The sequence below is a fragment of the Phocoena sinus genome, chromosome 7, assembly GCF_008692025.1.
Source record: "Phocoena sinus isolate mPhoSin1 chromosome 7, mPhoSin1.pri, whole genome shotgun sequence".
In the NCBI taxonomy this organism is placed as follows: Eukaryota; Metazoa; Chordata; class Mammalia; order Artiodactyla; family Phocoenidae; genus Phocoena; species Phocoena sinus.
This window is the reverse complement of record NC_045769.1, coordinates 18,360,159-18,380,772: the sequence shown is the minus strand read 5'-3', so window position 1 is coordinate 18,380,772 and position 20,614 is coordinate 18,360,159. Positions and strand designations below refer to the sequence as shown.

The following is a 20,614-nucleotide window of genomic DNA, read 5'->3' as shown; positions in this document are numbered from 1 at the left end:
GCAAGGTGGTGCGTGCATCTGGGGATTATGGGAGTGGAGGGCGGCGCACCCGCCTTCGGCAACGCGTGGGGCGCCGGAGAAGGGATTGCGGGGCAGGTGGGGTCCTGCGGGGGCCCGCGCGTGGGGGCCGGGCCGGCCGGGGCGGGGTGAGTCACCGCCCGCCCGCTCCCATTGTGCGGCCCGGCGGCGGCGGCGGCGGCGGCGGCGGCGGAGGAGCTGCGGAGCCGAGCGAGAGGAGGTGGAGCCGCGGGCTGCGGGCTCCGGCGCCTGCGTCCGCCCAGCCCGCCAGGCTCGCTGCCGCCGCGGGCGCCCCCAGGCCGTCCGGCCCTGCGCAGCGACAGGCCCCGGGGCAAGCGCGGGAAGGAGATGGGGCGCGGCGGTCGGCCCGAGCCCCGCACGCTCCGGAGCCCCGAGGTACCGCAGGGCGGGGCGGGGAGCGGCGGGCCGGGCCCCGGGGCATCCCGGGCGCGGCGGGGCCTCGATGGGCGCTCGGGCGGGCGGGGGATCCAGCTCCGGGGAGGGGGAGGGGGGGGCGGCCGCGCGAGGCTCCTGACCCCGCCCTCCTCCCCCAGGGCTCCCCATTAGGTCCGCGCAGCGCCCTCTTCTCACCCGGGTCACGGGTCTCTCAGTGAGTCAAAGTCCCCCCAAGCCGCCTCTCCGGACATGGCCAATGGAGTGATTCCGCCGCCCGGGGGCGCCTCCCCCCTACCCCAGGTGACTGACGCTCGCGGGGGTGGGAGAAGAGGAGGGGGAGGGACCTCAAGGAGGATAGGGGGGTCTTCTGGTCGACTCTGGGACCCCCAGATCCAGGGATAGAGCTGGGCGGGAGATACGGAGAAAGAGGGGATCTTTTGGTATTTCTCGGATCTGTTGCCCCCTCTCCTCCCAAGCCCTGGAAGCCTGGGAGGTTGACCCCTGCCTGGGCCACAGGGAGTAGAAGACGAGTCTGCTGGTCTCCCCCATCTCCACCTAGAGCTTGGAGTTGGGGTGGGTGTGTGGCGTTCATGCGTCAGGGTTCCTTAGAAGAGGCTGTTGGGTTTGCAGGTCCGGGTGCCCTTGGAGGAGCCCCCTCTGAGTCCAGACATGGAGGAGGAGGATGATGACTTGGGCAAGACCTTGGCTGTGAGCAGGTTTGGGGACCTCATCAACAAGCCCCCGGCCTGGGACCCCAAGAAGCCCAGCCGCAGCTACAGCGAGCGGGACTTTGAGTGTGGGTAGCCTGGGGACCCCTAGTGTGGCCGCCCTCACCGCCATCACCTTCATTGCCACCATCACCGTGCTCACCACTGGCTTGGTCACCCAGTGTCATCTTATGCTGGATGCTGTGCTGGATGCTGTGCTGGGCCACCATGCCATGTTAAGTCATCCTGCCTCACTTACCCATCACCTGTCTGCCTGCTAGGGGAGCTGAGCCCCAGACACAGGGGAGATGTAGGGAGATGGGCCTGAGGCCTCCCTTGGTGACCTTCATCTTCCTCAAGGCTCTGTCATACCTCTGGCCCTGCTCTCGTCTCTCTGCCACCTCTCCTCCCCTCCTTAGCTCTGCTGACTCTACCTTTCCCTTCCTTGCTGTGTCCTGTCCTCTCATCCCCTCATCCTCCCTGTCACAACCTCCCCTCTCCATCACTCCATCCCCCCGACTCTACCAGGCCTTCCCAATGACAGGCTATGGGTACAGGTGTTGGGGGGAGCCTGACTCTGGAGGAAGGACTAGGGTGCCCTTGTTTGAGGCCTTGAGCTAGAATAAGGCATGCGTCCCTAGGGTGGTGAGGGGCCCCCTTCTGCTGTGGGGGCCCCAACCAGCTCTCCTGCACCCCCAGTTCACCGGCACACATCCCACCACACCCACCACCCGCTCTCGGTGCGCCTGCCTCCACCCCACAAGCTGCGGCGACTGCCCGCCACCTCTGCCCGGCAAACCAGGAGGAAGAGGAAGAAGGAGAGAACCTCTGCTCCCCCCTCTGAGGGGACCCCTCCCATTCAGGAGGAGGGGGGAGCCGGAATGGATGAGGAGGAGGAAGAGGAGGAGGAAGAGGAAGGGGAGTCTGAGGCAGAGCCTGTAGAACCTCCACCCGCAGGGTCCCCACCCAAAGCAAAGGTAAGGTCTGTCCCCAGGGAGGGCTGGCTGCTCAGGGAGAGGAGGGGAGGCCTGGAGGGGGGAGGGGAGGCCCGGCAGGGTTAGGGGGAGGCGGGGCTGAGTGGGGTATTGGGGCTGAGGGCAGGGACCCAGGTCACACGGGGTTTATCCACAGTTCTCCATTGGAAGTGACGAGGACGACAGTCCCGGCCTCTCGGGGAGGGCCGCCTTCACCAAGCCCCTGCCCGCGGTGGGCCCGCGCTCCGACAAGAGCCCCCAGCACTCGGTCAGGTACTGGCCTCCAGCCCAGCCCAGAGCAGGTCCCAGGCTCCTTCCTGACCCCAGTGGAGAAGCTAGGAGGAAAGGAGGCGGGGCGGAGGAGCCGGGGAGGGCGTGCCCCTTCTCTGCATGATTGGCAAGGAGGAGAGCACCAGAGGGCGGGCAGGGAGAGTCCTCCAGGAGAGAGAAGGTCTCTGGGTGAAAAGGAGGATGGGGACAAAGAAGAACTGGGGACCAGTGCGGCGGGGGCAGGAAGGTGGAGGTAAGCTTTTCTCTCTGCCCAGGAGGAGCCTGTGTGTAGTCCCCAGGGGGCCTCTCCAGGCCCTGCCCCAAGCTGGGGGAGGGCAGAGGAACCCCCTCCCCTGGCCCATCTCCACCGAGGGTCCCTGCCAGTTTCAAGGCTGCCGTGTTGCCTCCTCAGCTCCCCTAGTCCGCGGGCCCGGGTCTCCCGAGTCGCCGGAGAGAAGAGCCGGCCACGGAGCCCGTCGGCCAGCTATGACCTGCGGGAACGGCTATGCCCAGGCAGTGCCCTGGGCAGCCCGGGTGGCCCGGAGCAGCAGGTGCCCACGGATGAGGCGGAGGCCCAGATGCTGGGCTCCGCGGACCTGGACGACATGAAGAGTGAGTGACACCCACTTCCAGGGGTGCCCAGCCTGTGAGGGACCTTGGAGAGGCTCTGTGTTCTCCCCCACCCAGGGCTGAGCTCCTCTGCGGTATCCCTGTCTGCTGGAATGTGGCTAGTGATGGGGAACTCACTACCTCACCAAGCCATGCCTCGGGTGCCAGAGCTGAGACTTCCCCTCACGATGCCTTTGCCCTTCCGTCCTGGTTGTGTCCTCTGAGTCACCCCTGGAATAAGGCAGCCCTTTTTCCACATGACGTTTGGAGACATCATTGTACCCCCCCTCCCCCGAGGCTTCTCTTCTCGGGACAAATTCTTTTTACCCGCTTGGAACCAGGACCCTGAGTCCCAGCCACTCCACCAGGCCCTGCCTCTCCCTGTGTCAGGAGCCTCCTACTCCCATCACACCACCCTCGGCCGGGCCTGGCTGTGATCTCGGCACGTTCCTTCCGTCTTATCAGTGCCCTGGTTTCTGTGCCACCTGTCCGCACCCATGGGGCTTTGTGCCCAGCCAGGGGCATCACCGACCCCGCCCTCCTCCCCTTGGAACCACAGTGTGTGTGCAGGGGTGGGGTGGGAGGGGGGAGGGCTCTGAGTGTAATACGTCATGGAAAGTTGCCAGGGCCTGAGGACAGGGACAGGAACAATCCGATGGCAGCAGCAGCAGCGGCTGTGGCGGCAGCGGTGGGATGGGGGGGTGGTCAGGGGGAGGGCGTGTTTACAGACCTAGGGTGCAGGCTGGAAGCAGCAGGGAGCAGGCCTGGGGACCTGGGGAGTCGGGGTCAGGAGGCCCGGCCACTTTCAAGCTCTGGTTGGACCAAGACCACTGCTGTCCAGGCTCCTACCTCTCAGGAGAGCCGGGGCTCTAGGAAGGAGCAGGGGCTGAGGCCTTGGCCATCGGGGGAATGATGAGCCCGCTGGAGGAGGTCACAGAGCCCAACGGGGCACTGAGCCCTGGGCCCGGGGACGCTGAGGGTCAGAGCCCTCAGAGGGCTCCAGCCCCCAGCCCTCGAGACTCGCTGGCCTCAGAGGACTTAGAGATGTTTGTGCTGGACCTTGAGGACTATGACCTGTGGGAATCCATCAGGGGCCAGCTGAGCCCCATGGTGGGCGGACCGGCTTGTGAGTAACTGGGCTGCTGGCCTTCCCCCAGCTGTGGGCCTGGAAGGGCATATGGGAAGGAAGGGAGAGAAGCTCTGCCTGAGTCCGTCTGGATGTGTACCCATGGGGGAGTACACGTGGGTGCTGAGGGGCACAGGGCAGGTGCCGAGGGCGCGGGGCCTGGTGACTTAATGTGGGTCCTGGCACTGCCGAGTCAGAGGCAGTGGCCGTGACCGGGGCTGTGGACTGAGTTGGGGGTCTGCCTTTTACTGTGGCTTAGCCAGTGTCCCCGTGTGACTTTGGACTAGTCCTTTCCCCTCTCTGGGCCTCAGTCTCCTTATGTATGAAATGGCCCAGCTGGACGATATGGTTTTGTCCGCATGGTCCCTGGGTGACTGTGGCGGCCCCCCCGCACTACCGAGTAGAATGGCTGGGCAGAGCTGGAGGGGCTGGCAATGACCCCGAGGCCCTGAGCTGGAACCCTGGGACCGCCAAGCCCATCTTCTCCACAGGTCACCGGCTGGAGGACAACCCTGGTGTGCGCCGGCACCTGGTAAAGAAGCCGTCTCGGACGCAGGGCGGGAGGGGCAGCCCCAGTGGCCTGGCCCCCATCCTGCGCAGGAAGAAGAAGAAGCAGCAGCTGGACCGGAGGCCTCATGAGGTACCGGACCCCGAGGAAGTGGGCCTTTGGATTCTTCTCGCCTCTCCTCCCCCCTTCTCCCTCCCTCCCTGCCTGGCCCATCGCCATGTCCCCAGGACAGCTGGTCCCACCTGGCGGCCTCCAGGCCTTCACCCTTGGCGCCCACCCCAGGTGTTTGTGGAGCTGAATGAGCTGATGCTGGACCGCAGCCAGGAGCCCCACTGGCGGGAGACGGCTCGCTGGATCAAGTTTGAAGAGGACGTGGAGGAAGAGACGGAGCGCTGGGGGAAGCCGCACGTGGCCTCGCTCTCCTTCCGCAGCCTGCTGGAGCTCAGGAGGACCATCGCCCACGGTAGGGGCCCTGCAGGCCTGTCCCTAGAGCTGCAGGCCCTCTTCACAAACCACAGAGCTCAGCCTGTGCTGGGCTTCCCAGCTCCAGGGACTGCTCCCTGGAGCCCTGGGGCCAGGCGAGGTCTGGCTGCCACTCTGGGGACATGGGGTCCAGCTGCCTGCACAGCCATAAGCTTTGAGGGGTGGGGCTGTGCCCAGGTACCTAGCACTGTACCTGGGGCACAGTAGGTATCTGTCCACATGCAGTAAATCAACAGATGACCCCCTCTCTGGGCAAGGAGGGGCTGTGCCCTCACCCCGTGCTCTCTTTTTGCATCCCTCTCGGGCTGGGCTGTGGCCACATGGAGCTGTGTATGCACCTGGGCACATCAGGTGCTTGGCTCACCCAGCATGTCTGCCTGTCCTTGGGGAGCAAGCCACTGGGGGGTGGTTTTTTTCTACCTGACGGGACCGTGCTCCCTCCCCTGACTGTGCCCCCAGGAGCTGCCCTCCTGGACCTGGAGCAGACCACTCTGCCAGGCATCGCACACCTCGTGGTGGAGACCATGATTGTGTCTGACCAGATCCGGCCGGAGGACAGGGCCAGTGTCCTTCGCACCCTGCTGCTGAAACACAGGTGCCAGGGTGGGGCACCTGGGAGGGCGCCTTCAGGTTCAGCTGCCTTCCAGGAGCACAGACTCTACTGAGTGGCTCTCGAGCCTCTGCTTGAATACCCCAAATGATGGGGAGCTCATTCCTTCTTTATCTTTGGACAGTACCAACCGTTAGAAAGTTTCTTCTCACATTGAGGCAAAAAGGATGGAGGCCCTGACCTCATCTCCTCATGACCTCAGGCCACCAAGGGGCTGTCTTCCTAACCTGCCTTGCCCCCTCTGCCCTCTCCTCAGCCATCCCAATGATGACAAGGACAGTGGCTTCTTTCCCCGAAACGCGTCCAGTTCCAGCGTGAACTCGGTCCTAGGGAATCATCACCCAACCCCCAGCCATGGCCCCGATGGTGCAGTGCCTACCGTGGCTGATGACCTGGGGGAGCCAGCCCCACTCTGGCCTCATGACCCTGAGGCCAAGGAGGTCAGTCACCTTGCTCTGACCTGGGCTGGGGGATGAGGAGGGCTTCCAGTTTCAGTGGAGGCCACGGATGGCTTCATTGAGTGGGTCAGGAAGGTTGGTTGCCGGGCACCATGCTAGGAATGTGGGGGACCTACATTCAGGAGGGACCCCTGCCCTGGAGAAACAGAAATTTAAAATGGGATGACGGGGCAGACCCAGGGGAGCCATTTAAACAAGGTAAGGCTGAGATGTAGGAGGGGGCTTGGAGGAGGGGTCCAGATCCTGCTGTGGGGCACTTCACCAATAGTCTCCACCCTGGCTGGGGAGGGAGAAAGCAGGGCCCAGATCCAGGGGTTGGTGGGCAGAGTCCAGGCCTGGAACAAGGGATGGGAGGGCCTGCCATGGCCTCCGGTCTGGGTCCCAGCCCTATTCCAGTTCTGCGTCCTCAGAAGCCCCTCCACATGCCTGGGGGAGATGGTCACCGGGGGAAAAGCCTGAAGCTGCTGGAGAAGATCCCTGAAGATGCTGAGGCTACTGTTGTGCTCGTGGGTAAGGAGGGCTGGGCCTTGGGGGCATGTGGGCTACAGGGAGTGGATGCCCCCACCATGGTCTGCTTGTCTTGAGCTCTGGCCTGCAGGCTGCCTCGTCCATCCCCAACCAGGCCCCCACCTTGCCCCTGGTCTTCCTCTCAACCCATCTTCCCTAATCCTCTGCCTGCTTCCCATCCAGTTTTCTGCTACCTTGGATTGCTTCTAGTCCATATAACACCGTTGTGAGAATTAGAAAAAAGCACCCCTTCCTCAAGATCCTTGATTTCCATCTGCTGGTAAATTGTAATAAATGTACAGACATATAAGCAAATAGGGCTTCTTTAGATTGGGGTTTCTTTGTGCAGTGCACAACCTGCTCAACTATACATCATGGCCCCAGATATCCCCCCAGGGCCTGCCTTGACTGCGCCCCTTTGCCCAGCACCCTGTGCCTTACTGTCCCGCCAGGCTGTGTGCCTTTCTTGGAGCAGCCAGCAGCAGCCTTTGTGCGCCTGAACGAAGCTGTACTCTTGGAGTCTGTGCTTGAGGTCCCCGTGCCGGTTCGCTTTCTCTTCGTGATGCTGGGGCCCGGCCACACCAGCACTGACTATCACGAGCTTGGGCGCTCTATTGCCACCCTCATGTCTGACAAGGTGGGTCCGGCAGCCCCCAGGCTGGGCGTTCTAGGCCTGTTCCCCTGAGCCCTGCTTGTTCTCTGTCCCACTCGCTGCCCCCAGTGGTATCCATGGGTACAGGGGTGCTAGTGGCCCTTCGGGGTGGAGGCAGCGCTCTGGAGTGGTGGAGGGAGGGGTGAGCTGAGAGGGAAAAGGGAGCCTTGGGCTGGGGCTATGGGAGGGGACAGGGAGGTGGATGCAGGAACGAAGAAGCCCAGACGCTGAAGCTTTGGATGTGACATGAGACTCGAAAGGGAAGCTGGGCTTGGACAGGAGGGTCCTCTAGCCAGGGGTGATGTTCGAAATATTTCCCAACCAACAGGATGTGGGCACTCTCCAGTGAGGATGGAGATTGGATTGGTAGCGCTATGCCAGGCGTCATCCCTTCAGTTGTTGCATTCTGGAAAAGTCTGGAGGCTCCCAGGGGAAGAGCGCGGGCAGTCATGGGGGTTTGGGAGGTGTTCAGGGCCGTGGCTGCCTGCCGGCCAGCAGGGACATGAGTCAGAGTTTTGATAAGTATACTGGACCTGTGTATGTGGCTGACCGTCCACCTTGCCTCTGGCTCTCTGATGGCCCAACACCTCCTCCCCAAAGCCCCCCGTCCCAGGGCCTCCCTGGGCATGGGCTTAGCCCCTGGCTTTCCTGCCTCCAGCTATTCCACGATGCTGCCTATCAGGCGGACGACCGGCAGGACCTCCTGAGCGCCATCAGCGAGTTCCTGGATGGCAGCATCGTGATCCCCCCGTCCGAGGTGGAGGGCCGAGACCTGCTGCGCTCCGTGGCTGCCTTCCAGCGTGAGCTGCTCAGGAAGCGGCGGGAGCGGGAGCAGACCAAAGTTGAGATGACCACCCAGGGCGGCTACGTGGCCCCTGGGAAAGGTCAGACCCTTTGGGGCCTGGAGCCCCCTGAACATATGCCCCCTCCGCGGCTCCCACGGCTCTGACCCCAGCCCCATCCCGACTCTTGAGCCCTGCACGTCAGCTTCCAATCCCTGACCCAGGTCTCTGCACTGCGTCCCAGGCTGGGAAGGATTGGGCCCAGGGCCTGCTCCAAGCACGAGGTTCCAGCAGCCTCTTGTTCCCCCAGAGCTGGCGATGGACTTAGGGGGCTCCGAGGTGCCCCCTGACGACGACCCCCTGCTGCGCACTGGCTCGGTGTTTGGGGGGCTTGTCCGGGATGTGAAGCGCCGGTACCCGCACTACCCTAGCGACCTGCGGGACGCCCTGCACTCCCAGTGCGTGGCTGCCGTGCTCTTCATCTACTTCGCTGCCCTCAGTCCCGCCATCACCTTCGGGGGGCTGCTAGGTGAGGGGCGGGAGGAGAGGAGGGGGCTCACTGTCACCTGCAGGGTTGCTGGGTCAGGGTGTCCCAGTGGTCACTTCTGGGATGACAGTAAAGTGAAAGGAGGTGGGTGCAAGGGGTGGGAGATCCGGGGTAGGGGGCTGGTGGTGAGAGGCAGGAGGGCTGAGAGTGGTGAGGGTCCCTAGCTACCACTCTGGGGGGCTGCTCCATTTTTCTTGGGTCCCCAGGTTAGGGGAAACTAGACAAGAAAGAGGGGCCAGGTAGAAAGAGCCAGGCCAGGGCCGTCCCACTGACCCTTGCCCGCCCCAGGGGAGAAGACAGAAGGACTGATGGGTGTGTCTGAGCTGATCGTGTCCACGGCTGTGCTTGGTGTCCTCTTCTCTCTGCTGGGGGCCCAGCCGCTGCTCGTGGTCGGCTTCTCGGGGCCACTGCTCGTCTTCGAAGAAGCCTTCTTCAAGGTGACAGCCACCCCGCCCCTCCCCAGGGGTCACCTGCTCCACCCTGTGCCCCTGGCCCAGGTGATGGGCCCCTGCGGTCTTTCCCCCTCCTCTCCCTCAGGGTTCACCTCCTGCCCGTCCCGTGGGGCCCTGAGGGCCAGGTCAGATGGCTGTGGGTGACCACCTCTCTCTCCCGACCTCTAGTTCTGCCGAGCCCAGGGCCTGGAGTACCTCACAGGCCGGGTGTGGGTTGGCCTCTGGCTGGTGGTCTTTGTTCTTGCCCTGGTGGCCGCGGAAGGCAGCTTCCTGGTCCGCTACATCTCACCTTTCACCCAGGAGATCTTCGCCTTCCTCATCTCGCTCATTTTCATCTATGAGACCTTCCACAAGCTCTACAAGGTGGAGGCCCTGAGAGGTCTTGGGGGGGTGGGTGTAGATGGGGGCTGGGCAGCACCCTGGGAAGGAGAGCCTGGGGGGAGGAGGGACGAGGAGGAAGCCTCTGTAGGCTGTGGGCGTGGGGGTTGAGGACGCCCTAGGGCTACGTCTGAGCTGAAGGGCAGGGAGTCAAACCCAGAGGTTTGAAGTCCAGGATTCACCTGAACAGGTATGGGACGGAAAGGGGGCATTGTCAGGGCTACGGGTCTGGGGGCCTTGGGTCACTGTATGTAGAGGAAGGGCATCTGTGTGTGAGATGGAGCTGCATGTCCTGTGTTACGTTGCCCGGTTAGGTGTGGGATGGGCCCGCCCTCTCCCTCACAGGTGTACTGATGCTATGAAATCAGGCACCTGCCCAGGTGAGCGCTAGGGCAACCTCGTAACCCACACAGGTGTTCACGGAGCACCCACTGCTGCCATTCTACCCCCCTGGGGGAGCCCTGGCAGCTGAGCTGGACCTGAATGGGAGTGCCCTGCCCCCCACCGAGGGGCCGCCAGGCCCCAGGAACCAACCCAACACGGCTCTGCTGTCCCTCATCCTCATGCTTGGGACCTTCCTCATTGCCTTCTTCCTGCGCAAGTTCAGAAACAGCCGCTTCCTGGGCGGCAAGGTGCGTGGCTGGCGGGAGTAGGGCCTGTGGACCCCCTGTGGGTGTCCCGCGGTACCTGCTGTCACTGCCAGGCTCCGCTCAAGAGAGGGGCTATCCCCTTCTCCTGGTCATGGGAGACCTCATCCAAGTCTGTGCAGCCTCTGCCCCTGTCTGAAGCCTCAGAGAAGTGTAATCAGGAGAGGAATGCCCTCGTGGGCTGGGCTGGGCTGGCACCTGTGGGGTTTAAAGGGACAGGTCGGGGGACCTCTGGCTCCTGCTCAGGCCCAAGAGGGGTCCGGGTAAAACACCCCCATGTTAGTCTCCTGACCCTCCCCTCCATCTACCTTTTGCTCCCTTCCCCTCATTGGCCCCTCTCAAGGCTCGCCGTATCATCGGGGACTTCGGCATCCCCATCTCCATTCTGGTGATGGTCCTGGTGGATTACTCCATTACAGACACCTACACACAGGTGAGTGAGTCCCGACCCCCTCTGGCAGCTGGTTCTCAACCCAGGGGCTTGAGAGGCAGGCCATAACATGTCCCCATTGCGCCAGCAGCCGGTCAGGGCTGGAACCCAGCTTTCCTAGTGGAATGGCTATGTGCTGGGGCTGCACAGGGGTGGGTAGGCTGGGGGTTTCAGAAGCAGCTGTGTGGTCCAGCTGAGGAGGCCGGCCAGGGGGTCTGGGGCTGTGTGTGGCCCTTAGTCAGGACTCCTGGAGGACCAGGTGTGGGACTGGGGGCAGAATGACAGGTGCCCCTGCAGCAGGTCTCCTGGCAGCTCTGGGGCTCAGGGAGAAGGTATATCATTTCCTCATTTGCTGCCAGACCCCTTGGAGGCACAGTGACTTTGGAGGATACAAAACTGATTTTCCCCAAACCTGTTCACACCCATGTTCCCTGGAGCCCTGGTACTGGGGACACAGAGCTGGTGGGGGGAAGCTGCTACGTGGAGTTGCTAGCGGCCCTGAACCCGGTCTTCCTTCTGGTCATGCAGAAGCTGACGGTGCCCACGGGGCTCTCAGTGACCTCCCCCCATAAGCGCACGTGGTTCATCCCGCCCCTGGGTAGCGCCCGTCCCTTCCCGCCCTGGATGATGGTGGCAGCCGCCGTGCCCGCCCTCCTGGTCCTCATCCTGATCTTCATGGAGACACAGATCACTGCGTGAGAGGGCTGGGGGCGGGGAGCGGGGAGCCGTGGGATTGGCGGCCGGAGGGTGTCCATGGGCCTGGGGTGTGGTTTCCCCGTGGTGCTTTTTTTTTTTTTTTTTTTTTTTTTTTTTGCGGTACGCGGTTTTCTTACTGTCGCAGCCTCTCCCGTTGCGGAGCACAGGCTCTGGACGCGCAGGCTCAGCGGCCATGGCTCACGGGCCCAGCAGCTCCGCGGCACGTGGGATCTTCCCGGACCGGGGCATGAACCCGCGTCCCCTGCATCGGCAGGCGGACTCTCAACCACTGCGCCGCCAGGGAAGCCCCCCCGTGGTGCTTTGACATGATACCTGTCTGTTACTACCACCACTTGCAGGGTGGCACTTGACAGTCCTCAGAAAACCCTGGCAGCATGTTCTCTCAGTGACGCTCACATGTATCTCATTTTGGTTAAACCACAATGATGTGGTGAGAGCTGGCATCTGGCTTTTGTGGTGTTTTAAATATCCACAGTATGGGAATTTGCCTCAGATTTGCTTAAATATGAGAACTTCAATCTGAGAACTTGAAAGAGGAAGCTGGCAGGTCCTGGGAGAGTTCTGCTCTGCATGTCCTTCCCCCTCTACACCGTCCCTGCTGTGTGAGCCTGACCCTGTCGCTGGCCACCCCCCCACCCCCGACTCACCCCCACTTCCCATCCTCTCCCCTCAGGCTCATCGTCAGCCAGAAGGCGCGGAGGCTGCTCAAAGGCTCCGGCTTCCACCTGGACCTGCTTCTCATCGGCTCCCTGGGTGGGCTCTGTGGCTTGTTTGGGTTGCCCTGGCTCACGGCCGCCACCGTCCGCTCGGTCACCCACGTGAATGCGCTGACCGTTATGCGCACTGCCATTGCTCCCGGCGAGAAGCCCCAGATCCAGGAGGTGCGGGAGCAGCGGGTCACTGGAGTGCTCATCGCCAGCCTCGTGGGTGAGAGCGCCCACCTTGCACGGCCCCGGTCCCCACCCCCCAGACTTGCGTTCTTGGACCTTAAATCCTTTCTCCATCCCAGGCTTGACCCAGATCCCTTCTGAGTTTCCAAACGCATCGTGACTAGCCCCTGCTCTGACCCCCAGACCTGCTTCTTGACACTCCCTGTGCCTTTTTGCTTGAGCCCTTTCTTGGTTGTCTGTCCTGTTGCATCTTCTCTTGGTCACAGTGATGAGGCCCGGCTCATCTCCTCCCCACCAGGCCCTTCCGTCCTCACGGGGGCTGCCTGAGGGGTCACATAGGTGTGTGTCACCTCCTCCAGGCCTGTCCATTGTCATGGGGGCTGTGCTGCGCCGGATCCCACTGGCTGTGCTCTTTGGGATTTTCCTGTACATGGGGGTCACATCACTGTCTGGCATCCAGCTGTCCCAGCGTCTGTTGCTCATACTCATGCCAGCAAAACACCATCCCGAACAGCCCTATGTGACCAAGGTAGGGCCAGGAGGCACAGAGGTGGGGCGACGGGGCGATGGGGAGTGGCGGGGGGTGGGGGCCGAGGGATCTCTGGGCTGGAGATGGACTCCGAAGGATAAGTTGGGACCTGGGGACCCGAGTTCCTAAAGATGTGGTGAGACCTGACGCCTGTTCCCCAGGTGAAGACCTGGAGGATGCACCTGTTTACGTGCATCCAGCTGGGCTGCATCGCGCTGCTCTGGGTGGTCAAGTCCACGGCGGCCTCGCTCGCCTTTCCCTTCCTGCTGCTGCTCACGGTGCCCCTGAGGCGTTGCCTCCTGCCCCGGCTCTTCCAGGACAGGGAGCTACAGGCGGTAAGGGAAGGTGCTTGGGGCAGTCTTAGGGGCTTGGGCCCTGGGTGCCAGTCTTTGCTGTTGTGTGACCACAGACAAATTACCTAACGTTCCGAAATCTCATTTTCATCTGTATGACGGGGCTACTAATAGGTTCTCCCTTATAGGATCGTGGTGAGGATTAAACACAATTCCAGGTAAAGCAATGAGAACGGTGCCTTGGTGTGAAAGAAGCACAGGGCTGCTGTAGACAGCTGTGCAGGTTGTGTCCTGAGCAAAGGCACACAGCTGAGGGATGAGCGGGCGCGGGGCGGTGCTGAGATCCATTCTGAGCCCTGTTTTTGTCAGCTAGAGGAAGGGACATCTTTTTGAAAACCCTCTGCCCACGCACGGTGTACAAAGGTACCACAGGAGCTCAGAGCCCCAGCAAAGTACTTCTGTGTGGTAGCTGCTATCATCATTATTATTATTAGGAGGTATCGCTGGGGGGTGACCTGAAGGTTTTGGCCAGAGGGAAGTGCTTCAACCTGGGGCCACAGTCCCTGTAGACAGTGAGGCTTGGAAAGGTCTAGGGGCAGTGAGGGCTGCCGGCCCAAGGAGGAGCTGGGGAATGGGAGGCGGTGAGTCCGCCTCCCCTCTCCCAACCTTCTGCTCCCTTTTATAGCTGGACTCTGAAGATGCTGAACCAAACTTTGATGAGGACGGCCAGGATGAGTACAACGAGCTGCACATGCCCGTGTGATCCTCCACCATGGTGCCCCTTGGAGACCCCGACACCTTAGTGATTGACACCAGGCCCCAGTCAGAGCCCAGCCGTAGGGCCAGCGGGCTCCTCATGACCCAGAGACGTGCCTGGAACCACTACTGATGCCACGACTAGAGTGGCCCCCTGACTCTGCCCTGGGCACTGACCTCGTCTCACCCAGGCCCTTTCACAGACCAGACCGGCACAGGCTTTGAGCTCATTATAACCACACTCCTTGTCTTGTGTCTGCCTCACTTTCTTGGTTCCATCTCTGGTTTCTCGGGTCATACTTACCCATCTGGAATTGGAAGAATTCTATTTTCAGGGTCGTCAAAATCAGGGAGAGTTTTGAGGCAAGGACAGAATTCTTGGAGGAAAGGGAGAGAATCAAGACCACAGAAGGTCAGAGCTGGATCTTATCAGCACCCCCTCGACCCCCCCCCCCCCAAGTACAGTTGAGGAGCTGGAGGCTCAAGGTCTGGCTCAAGGTCACATGCTGTTAATCCAGCCCCTGCTTAGAAGGGGGAGGTTGGGGGATGGGAGAGGGAGGAGGTTGCTCTGCTTTAGCCACTAGGGAAATCAGAGCGTCCCAACGGCTGTGGGGCTACAGAGGGGAATGGAAAATGTTTATTTTCTTTTCCTGATCCTTGGCAGTCCAAAGGGCAGGGACAGGAGCTGCCCAATCCCCTAGACGCCAGGGTCGTGCTGGCTTAGGGGTCCCTGGACCATTTTAGAGTCTCCAGGCTTAAAAGAGAGGCAGTTCTGGGATTCCTGAGGCCACTCCTTGCGTGCAACAGTCTTTGTTACGCCAGAAATAACCTGGGAGGCCTTGCAGAGGGTGCAAACTGGGAGCCCATTTCGTCACAGTTGCTAGGCAACCAGCTGCGTGGTTGAGCGTCTGTCCCTGTGTTGCCCTCTGGTGGCCGCTCTCTCACTGCAGGCTCTGTGTGGACTGGGCCCGGGTAACACTGCCACCTGGTGGACCCGCTATGATCAAAGATCCCATTCAAGCACCTTTAGTTCCTCATTGGGATGCAAGGGGGTGGGGCAGAGAGGTTCCATGGACTTACAAAGCCCTGGGCAGCTCTGAGCATCCAGTGCCAGGATGCCTCAACCCTACGTTACCCATTTACTCTGGAGGTGGCCCAACTTCTTCCTTACCTTTCCCCAGTTTCCTCCCAGGTGTTCAGGCCACACAGCTAGAGCCCTGAAGTTGGTCAAGAAAGAAGGGACAGATTGCTGTGGGGCTATTTGTTTTGTTCATAAGGAAGAGAGATGCCCCTCCAGCTGTCCTGGATTGTCATTCAGATTTAAGTATTTCAGTCCAGTCGGCCGCTTCGGTCTCTGGCGCCGCGATAGCCTCCAACTGCATCTGGCCTCTGACTGATCCTCCTGGCCTACATGAAGGCAAGATTCCTTTTCCCTTAGATTGGCCAAGGCCAGGTGGAATTTCAGAGGAACTTCGCCAAGGAGCAAAGTGAAGGTCAAACACAAAAAAACTAGAACACAGACGTGTTCAGAGCAGATTCCAAACGCAGAGATGGCAGGGGCCACACGTGTAGATAGGCTTGGCTGAGAAGCTTTGCACGCAGGACTCTGTTCCTTTTCTGAGCCCTAAAGCAGGTTGCCTGGTCCCCACATCGGGGCCTTGGTGTGGGCGGACTTCCCTGTTGGGTCTGTGGGATGCTGAGACCCCACAGGAAAAAACCTGCTTCTTCCAGAGCCCCTGAGAGAAAGTAGTGACCTGAGCCCTGAAGACTCGGCTCTTCATTGGACACAGGTTGTGTCAGTCATCTCTGCTTAGCGAATAGCTGAGAAGTATGGGTGTTGCTCAGCTGGAAAGTGAGAAACAAGAGGGCGGGGGCTTTTGAACCTGAATGAGTCTTGGTCCTGGCTAGTGGGTCAGGGCGGCCTCCAGTATGACAGGGCCCTGAGGCCCCAGTTGGAACAATAGGTGAACAAATTTCGGTGAAAGATCGAGCCAGACATAACCTCGGGCTATCAACATGCCCCCTCCGCTCCCCCCAATGGGAAAGGACATGAATAAGCCCTAAGAGCTTGGAGTCTTAAAGACCACGGCCTGTAAACCACCCTCCCCCGGCCCCTCTCCCCAAGGGAAGGCAACTGCAGTTCAGTGCAGTACAAGGCTGTAGTTGACCAACGCACGCGCTGGGCTGGGCCTGGTTAGGGGGGGAATTCTTTGTCACCCAGGGTGGAGGCCTGTGGAGGCTCTGAGAGCACTTAGCACAAAAGAACCCAAACTTTTGCCAGGGATGGGTCCCTGGAAGGATGGCAGAGGACAGAATGACAGTGGGGGCCAGGGAAAGACAGGGGTGATGGGACAGTGGCAAACCCACCGGAAGACAAGTGGCCTGGCCTTTCAGAGATCATCACATTTGGGGATATTCAGAGTTTGTCCTGAAGCCTTGGTGTTTCCTCTGACTTTCTCTTCACTGACCCTTCAACCTTATCTTCCTGGGGGGCTGAAGCTTGACTGAGGCTGCCTTCTTCCAGGTGTGGAGGGGAGCCAAAGGAGAGGAGCCGCATCCGGCCCTGGTGGCACAGCTCTGGGGGACTAAGGGAGGGTAGAGGCCATGGTACTTTTGAGTGACAGGTGCTGCTACCGTCTGCTTTACAGTGGAAGCAGCTTGGCGAGTGGGCACATCCCAGGTGGCACAGGACCCTTCCAATAAGGAGGATAGTGGGCCCGTCGCCATCTTAGCCTTCTCCTTGTGGCTCTCTGTGCGGGGTTAGGGCCGCATCCTGGGCAGCTGCCCCGAGCTTTCAGTATCCTTGGTCTAGTTCAAGCCCACTTCAGGCCCAGAGAAGTGCTAATTCATTCTTCTGCTTTGAGCAAAGACAGCAGCTGGCATTTCCTTGCTCTGTGCTGAAGGTTCAGCTCACTCGTGGTCTGATGCCCCCGTGAAAACTTCTGGCTGTCGGAGCTCACAGACCATCTGCTTGGATTGCCCCTGCCCTCTCCCTTAGGGCACGGAACCTGGCAATGATAGGTCCCGTTTGGCAGCCGGTGTGACATCTCTTCTTGTATCAGGTGACTCAAATAATGATCGTGCCTGTTGACACTTAGAGCTCTCAAAGGGAATTCTGAAAGCGGAAAGACGAAACAGAGCTCAAGGGCACTTGCAGCAAACGCTGCCCGTACAGCTGGCGCTTAAGCCGTCGCTGGAAATAACAATCAAACAGGTTCCAGGCCAGCATCGAGCCGGGGATTGAATCCAATGTGGCAGATAGGAAACTCAGAGTGAGGAGTTTGGGTTCTAGATAAAGAAAAGATATAATCATCTGAGTGAGAACTTGATCAGTTGTGTGGTTCACCACTTGTGCCAAGAGCAAACTTCAATATTTGTAGGGTTTATGTTCTAGAAGGAAGATTTAATATTTGAAGCCTCTGCTTGGATTATTTTTGACTTAGTTAGAAATGTTTGTCTCGAACGACGCTTTATCAAGTGCTGACTAAGCACACAGCTGTTGGGATGTTCTCTGGGTGGTGGGTGAGTCCCACTTGGATCTGGGGCTGAAAAGAGGAGCAGGGAGCTCCGGGGACAAGGCTGCCTGGACCGTGGGAGGGGAGGGATAGAGAGCAGGTGGGGCACAGCTGGAGATGGAGCAGGGGCTGGACGCTGCTGGAATGACAGAGGGGGATGGGAGCGCTGAGGAGAACCCGAAACAAGACTTTTTAAAAAAAAATTTTATCAGAGTATGGTTGATTTACAATGTTGTGTTAGTTTCGGGTGTACAACAAAATGAATCTGTTATACATATATCCACTCTGTTTTAGATTCGTTTCCCATATAGGTCATTACAGAGTACTGAGTAGAATTCCCTGTGCTATACACTAGGTCCTTATTAGTTATCTATCTTATATATAGTAGTGTGTTTGTGTCAATCCCGATCTACCAATGTATCCCTCCCCCTCCCTTACCCCCCAGTAACCATAAGTTTGTTTTCTACATCTGTAACTCTATTGCTGTTTTGTAGATAAGTTGATTTGTAGCCTTTTTTAAGATTCCACGTATAAGCAGTATCATATGACATTTGACAAGACTTTCTTTAGAGACTGTTGACATGCCTGCCAAGGCGCCTCTCCGGCTGCACCCCCGTGACTTGTACTTGTCTATCTCCCTTCTCGGCCGTAAGATGGGCAGAGACCCAGCCTGTGCCTTTTTTGTACCCTGAACAACAGCAAAACAATGCCTGGGCACAGGGTGCTCAGGGCCTACGGCTGGGCTGAGCAGGAGGCAGAGGAGGAAGGGCCAAGGGGTCAAGGACACTGCCCCGCGGAGGATTCAGTGACAGCCAAGGTGACAGCAATAGAACTTTTAAAGAATTCTGAGAATGTTTCTTTTTTCGTGTTTGTTAGTTTCAATTACAGCTGTCACTTTCTCTGTGTCTGTTAGTAAAAATCCCCTCAAAACCCAAAGAGGCATCGTGGGTTTCTTTCCCAGCCAGCTGGAGGGAGAGATGCTGGCGAGGCTGCATACCAGGCTGATGAGTAGACAGTGGCCGGTGGGAAAGAGGAAGTGCCATCAGAAGCCCCAGGAGCCATAGGAGACAAGATGGGACATGGACAGCAGCCTGGGAGATGGCCCTGGGTTTCCAGCGGCAGGAAGGTTTGCGTTCTATCTTAGCTGTCCTGTTCCTCCTCCACCAGTGGTTCTTCAAAATGCTAATGATGGAGGGACCAGAGCATCATCAATCCGGCTTTTGGAGGGCCCATTGTGTACAGGGCTTTTTTGGTAAGAGTTTTTCCCCAAGGATGGGACCCCTGGAGGCCACCCCTATGCCTTGTTTTCTCTCCTCCAGCCTCTGCTCATTGGGGCCCAGCCCTACCCCCTCTTCCCACTATAGCTGACAGTCATTTCTTATTGTCACTTCTCCCTAGTGTGAAAACACAGATACATGGTGTGTATATTTATTTTAGAGAGGGTAGGAACCGTGCCTATTTCTATGCTGTTTACCAAGCAACTGAAAGGGCTGTATGCAGCACACTCTAATGTTTGGGCTGGTTGGCTGGGGCTGTAATCTGTGAACTCCTTCCTGGCTCTGCTGACTTTGCTGTTGTTGAAGGCATTGTGGTTGAGTGGTCTTAGGGCGGGGCTGGGAGATGGGAGTCCTGGGTTGTAACCTTAGTCCAGGAACTGGTTGGTGACTTGGTTATGTCCTCTCACACTTCTGGGAGGTTAGGGATTTGCTCCAGTGCTTCTGATGTGGACCTTGTTCTTCCAAGAGACCTTGGTCATTGTAGTGCCTGCTTTGGGAGGGTGGGAAGCAGGAAGCTGCAGTGCCATGGTAACTCCAGACAATCTCTGGGAGAAGGTACTAGGCTTAAGAAGTTTCTTACTTAGCCTTGCCAGGTAGAAGGGAGCATAGATCTTGGAGGGACCCTGCTCTTCCATTCCCAGGGGAATTAGGAACTCAGGGCCCACAGCGGGTAAAGTAGGGTGAAGAGGTGGGGCGGAACAGTGACCTTGGAGAATGACCTTGGGAGTTATGACTGAATAATCAGACAAAGCTCTGAGACATAACCAGAATTAAATTAGATAGAAGTTTAACATCCATAAGAATTGTGCAGCCCCAAGGGGTAAGAATCATATGAAAAGAATGCAGGATTCTTTAAAGTTATATGAGAATAAACATAGCTACATACTTTTTTTTTTTTTTTTTTTTTCCCGGTATGCGGAACTCTCGCTGTTGTGGCCTCTTCCGTTGCAGAGCACAGGCTCCGGACGCGCAGGCTCAGCGGCCACGGCCCATGGGCCCAGCCGCTCCGTGGCATGTGGGATCTTCCCGGACCAGGGCACGAACCCGTGTCCCTTGCATCGGCAGGCAGACTCTCAACTACTGCGCCACCAGGGAAGCCCCATAGCTACATACTTTAAGAATCGAATAATTACAAAATCAGGTATGGGTCTTGGATGGGGGTTATGGACTGGGCTCTGGTTCGAAAGCCAGTAATCAACCACTTGTATCTAAGGGAGTGATCTCTTTGGCCACCTCCATCTTTAAGTCAGAAAATTAGGGACTGCAAATAGGGCTTGACTGGTCCACAGGGTCACCAGTGAGGATGCAGTCAGCATCCCACCCAAAATCTCATGGATTAACAACCTCAGAGCAAAGGAAATTATCTCCCTTATGCATAGACATTTCCAAAGCCTAGGGAAACTTGAAAATTCAGCACACAACTGTTTAAGGGAATCAAAGCTGTAGTTTTAATATTTTCAAGTTCAAAGAATTTGTGCATATATTATTATTATTATTTAAATAAATTAATTAATTAATTTTTGGCTGTGTTGGGTCTTTGTTGCTGCACGCAGGCTTTCTCTAGTTGCGGCAAGCGGGGGCTACTCTTCATTGCGGTGTGCGGGCTTCTCATTGCAGTGGCTTCTCTTGTTGTGGAGCACGGGCTCTAGGCGCACAGGCTTCAGTAGTTGTGGCACGCAGGCTCAGTAGTTGTGGCGCACGGGCTTAGTTGCTCCGCAGCATGTGGGATCTTCCCGGACCAGGGATCGAGCCTATGTCCCCTGCATTGGCAGGCGGATTCTTAACCACTGCGCCACCAGGGAAGCCCCAATGTTCATACAGTTTTAAAGAGAATTTGGCTATTAGAATAATAGACCACTAACATTCCTCTTTTGTGCTTTCACTTGAATAATTGATTGAGATTTGTGATTTTAAGTTGAAATCTAAGTTTACATATAGATTGGAAATTTAAGAGAATTTAAGCTTGACTGTTTTTTGTATGCTTAATTTATTAAATCTATGAGTCACTTTAGTACTCGGGAAGGTTTGTCAGATGAAGTACTTAAAAAGGAATTGAATATGTTACATTTATAAAAGCTGCTTA

General features: G+C 58.5%; 1 protein-coding gene across 4 annotated transcripts; it reads left to right on the top strand.

The window, feature by feature from the left end:
• Window positions 1-227: 227 nt before the first annotated feature.
• Window positions 228-13,992, top strand: SLC4A3 (solute carrier family 4 member 3). 4 transcript variants are annotated; one of them, XM_032638313.1, is made up of 23 exons: window positions 228-414; window positions 573-714; window positions 1,045-1,210; window positions 1,821-2,098; window positions 2,253-2,368; window positions 2,778-2,977; window positions 4,592-4,740; window positions 4,891-5,071; window positions 5,551-5,686; window positions 5,958-6,141; window positions 6,570-6,669; window positions 7,119-7,303; window positions 7,977-8,118; window positions 8,411-8,629; window positions 8,936-9,084; window positions 9,268-9,462; window positions 9,891-10,109; window positions 10,468-10,557; window positions 11,083-11,249; window positions 11,945-12,198; window positions 12,521-12,690; window positions 12,852-13,025; window positions 13,669-13,992. In XM_032638313.1, the coding sequence occupies exons 2-23, from the start codon at window positions 664-666 to the stop codon at window positions 13,744-13,746; spliced, it is 3,603 nt and encodes a 1,200-aa protein (XP_032494204.1). In that variant the 5' UTR covers window positions 228-414; window positions 573-663; the 3' UTR covers window positions 13,747-13,992. The 4 variants fall into 4 exon arrangements, with proteins under 4 accessions (XP_032494204.1, XP_032494203.1, XP_032494205.1 ...); XM_032638312.1 differs by having other exon boundaries at window positions 7,977-8,202; XM_032638314.1 differs by lacking the exons at window positions 228-414; window positions 573-714 and having other exon boundaries at window positions 1,045-1,130; window positions 7,977-8,202.
• The last annotated feature ends 6,622 nt before the right edge of the window (window positions 13,993-20,614 follow it).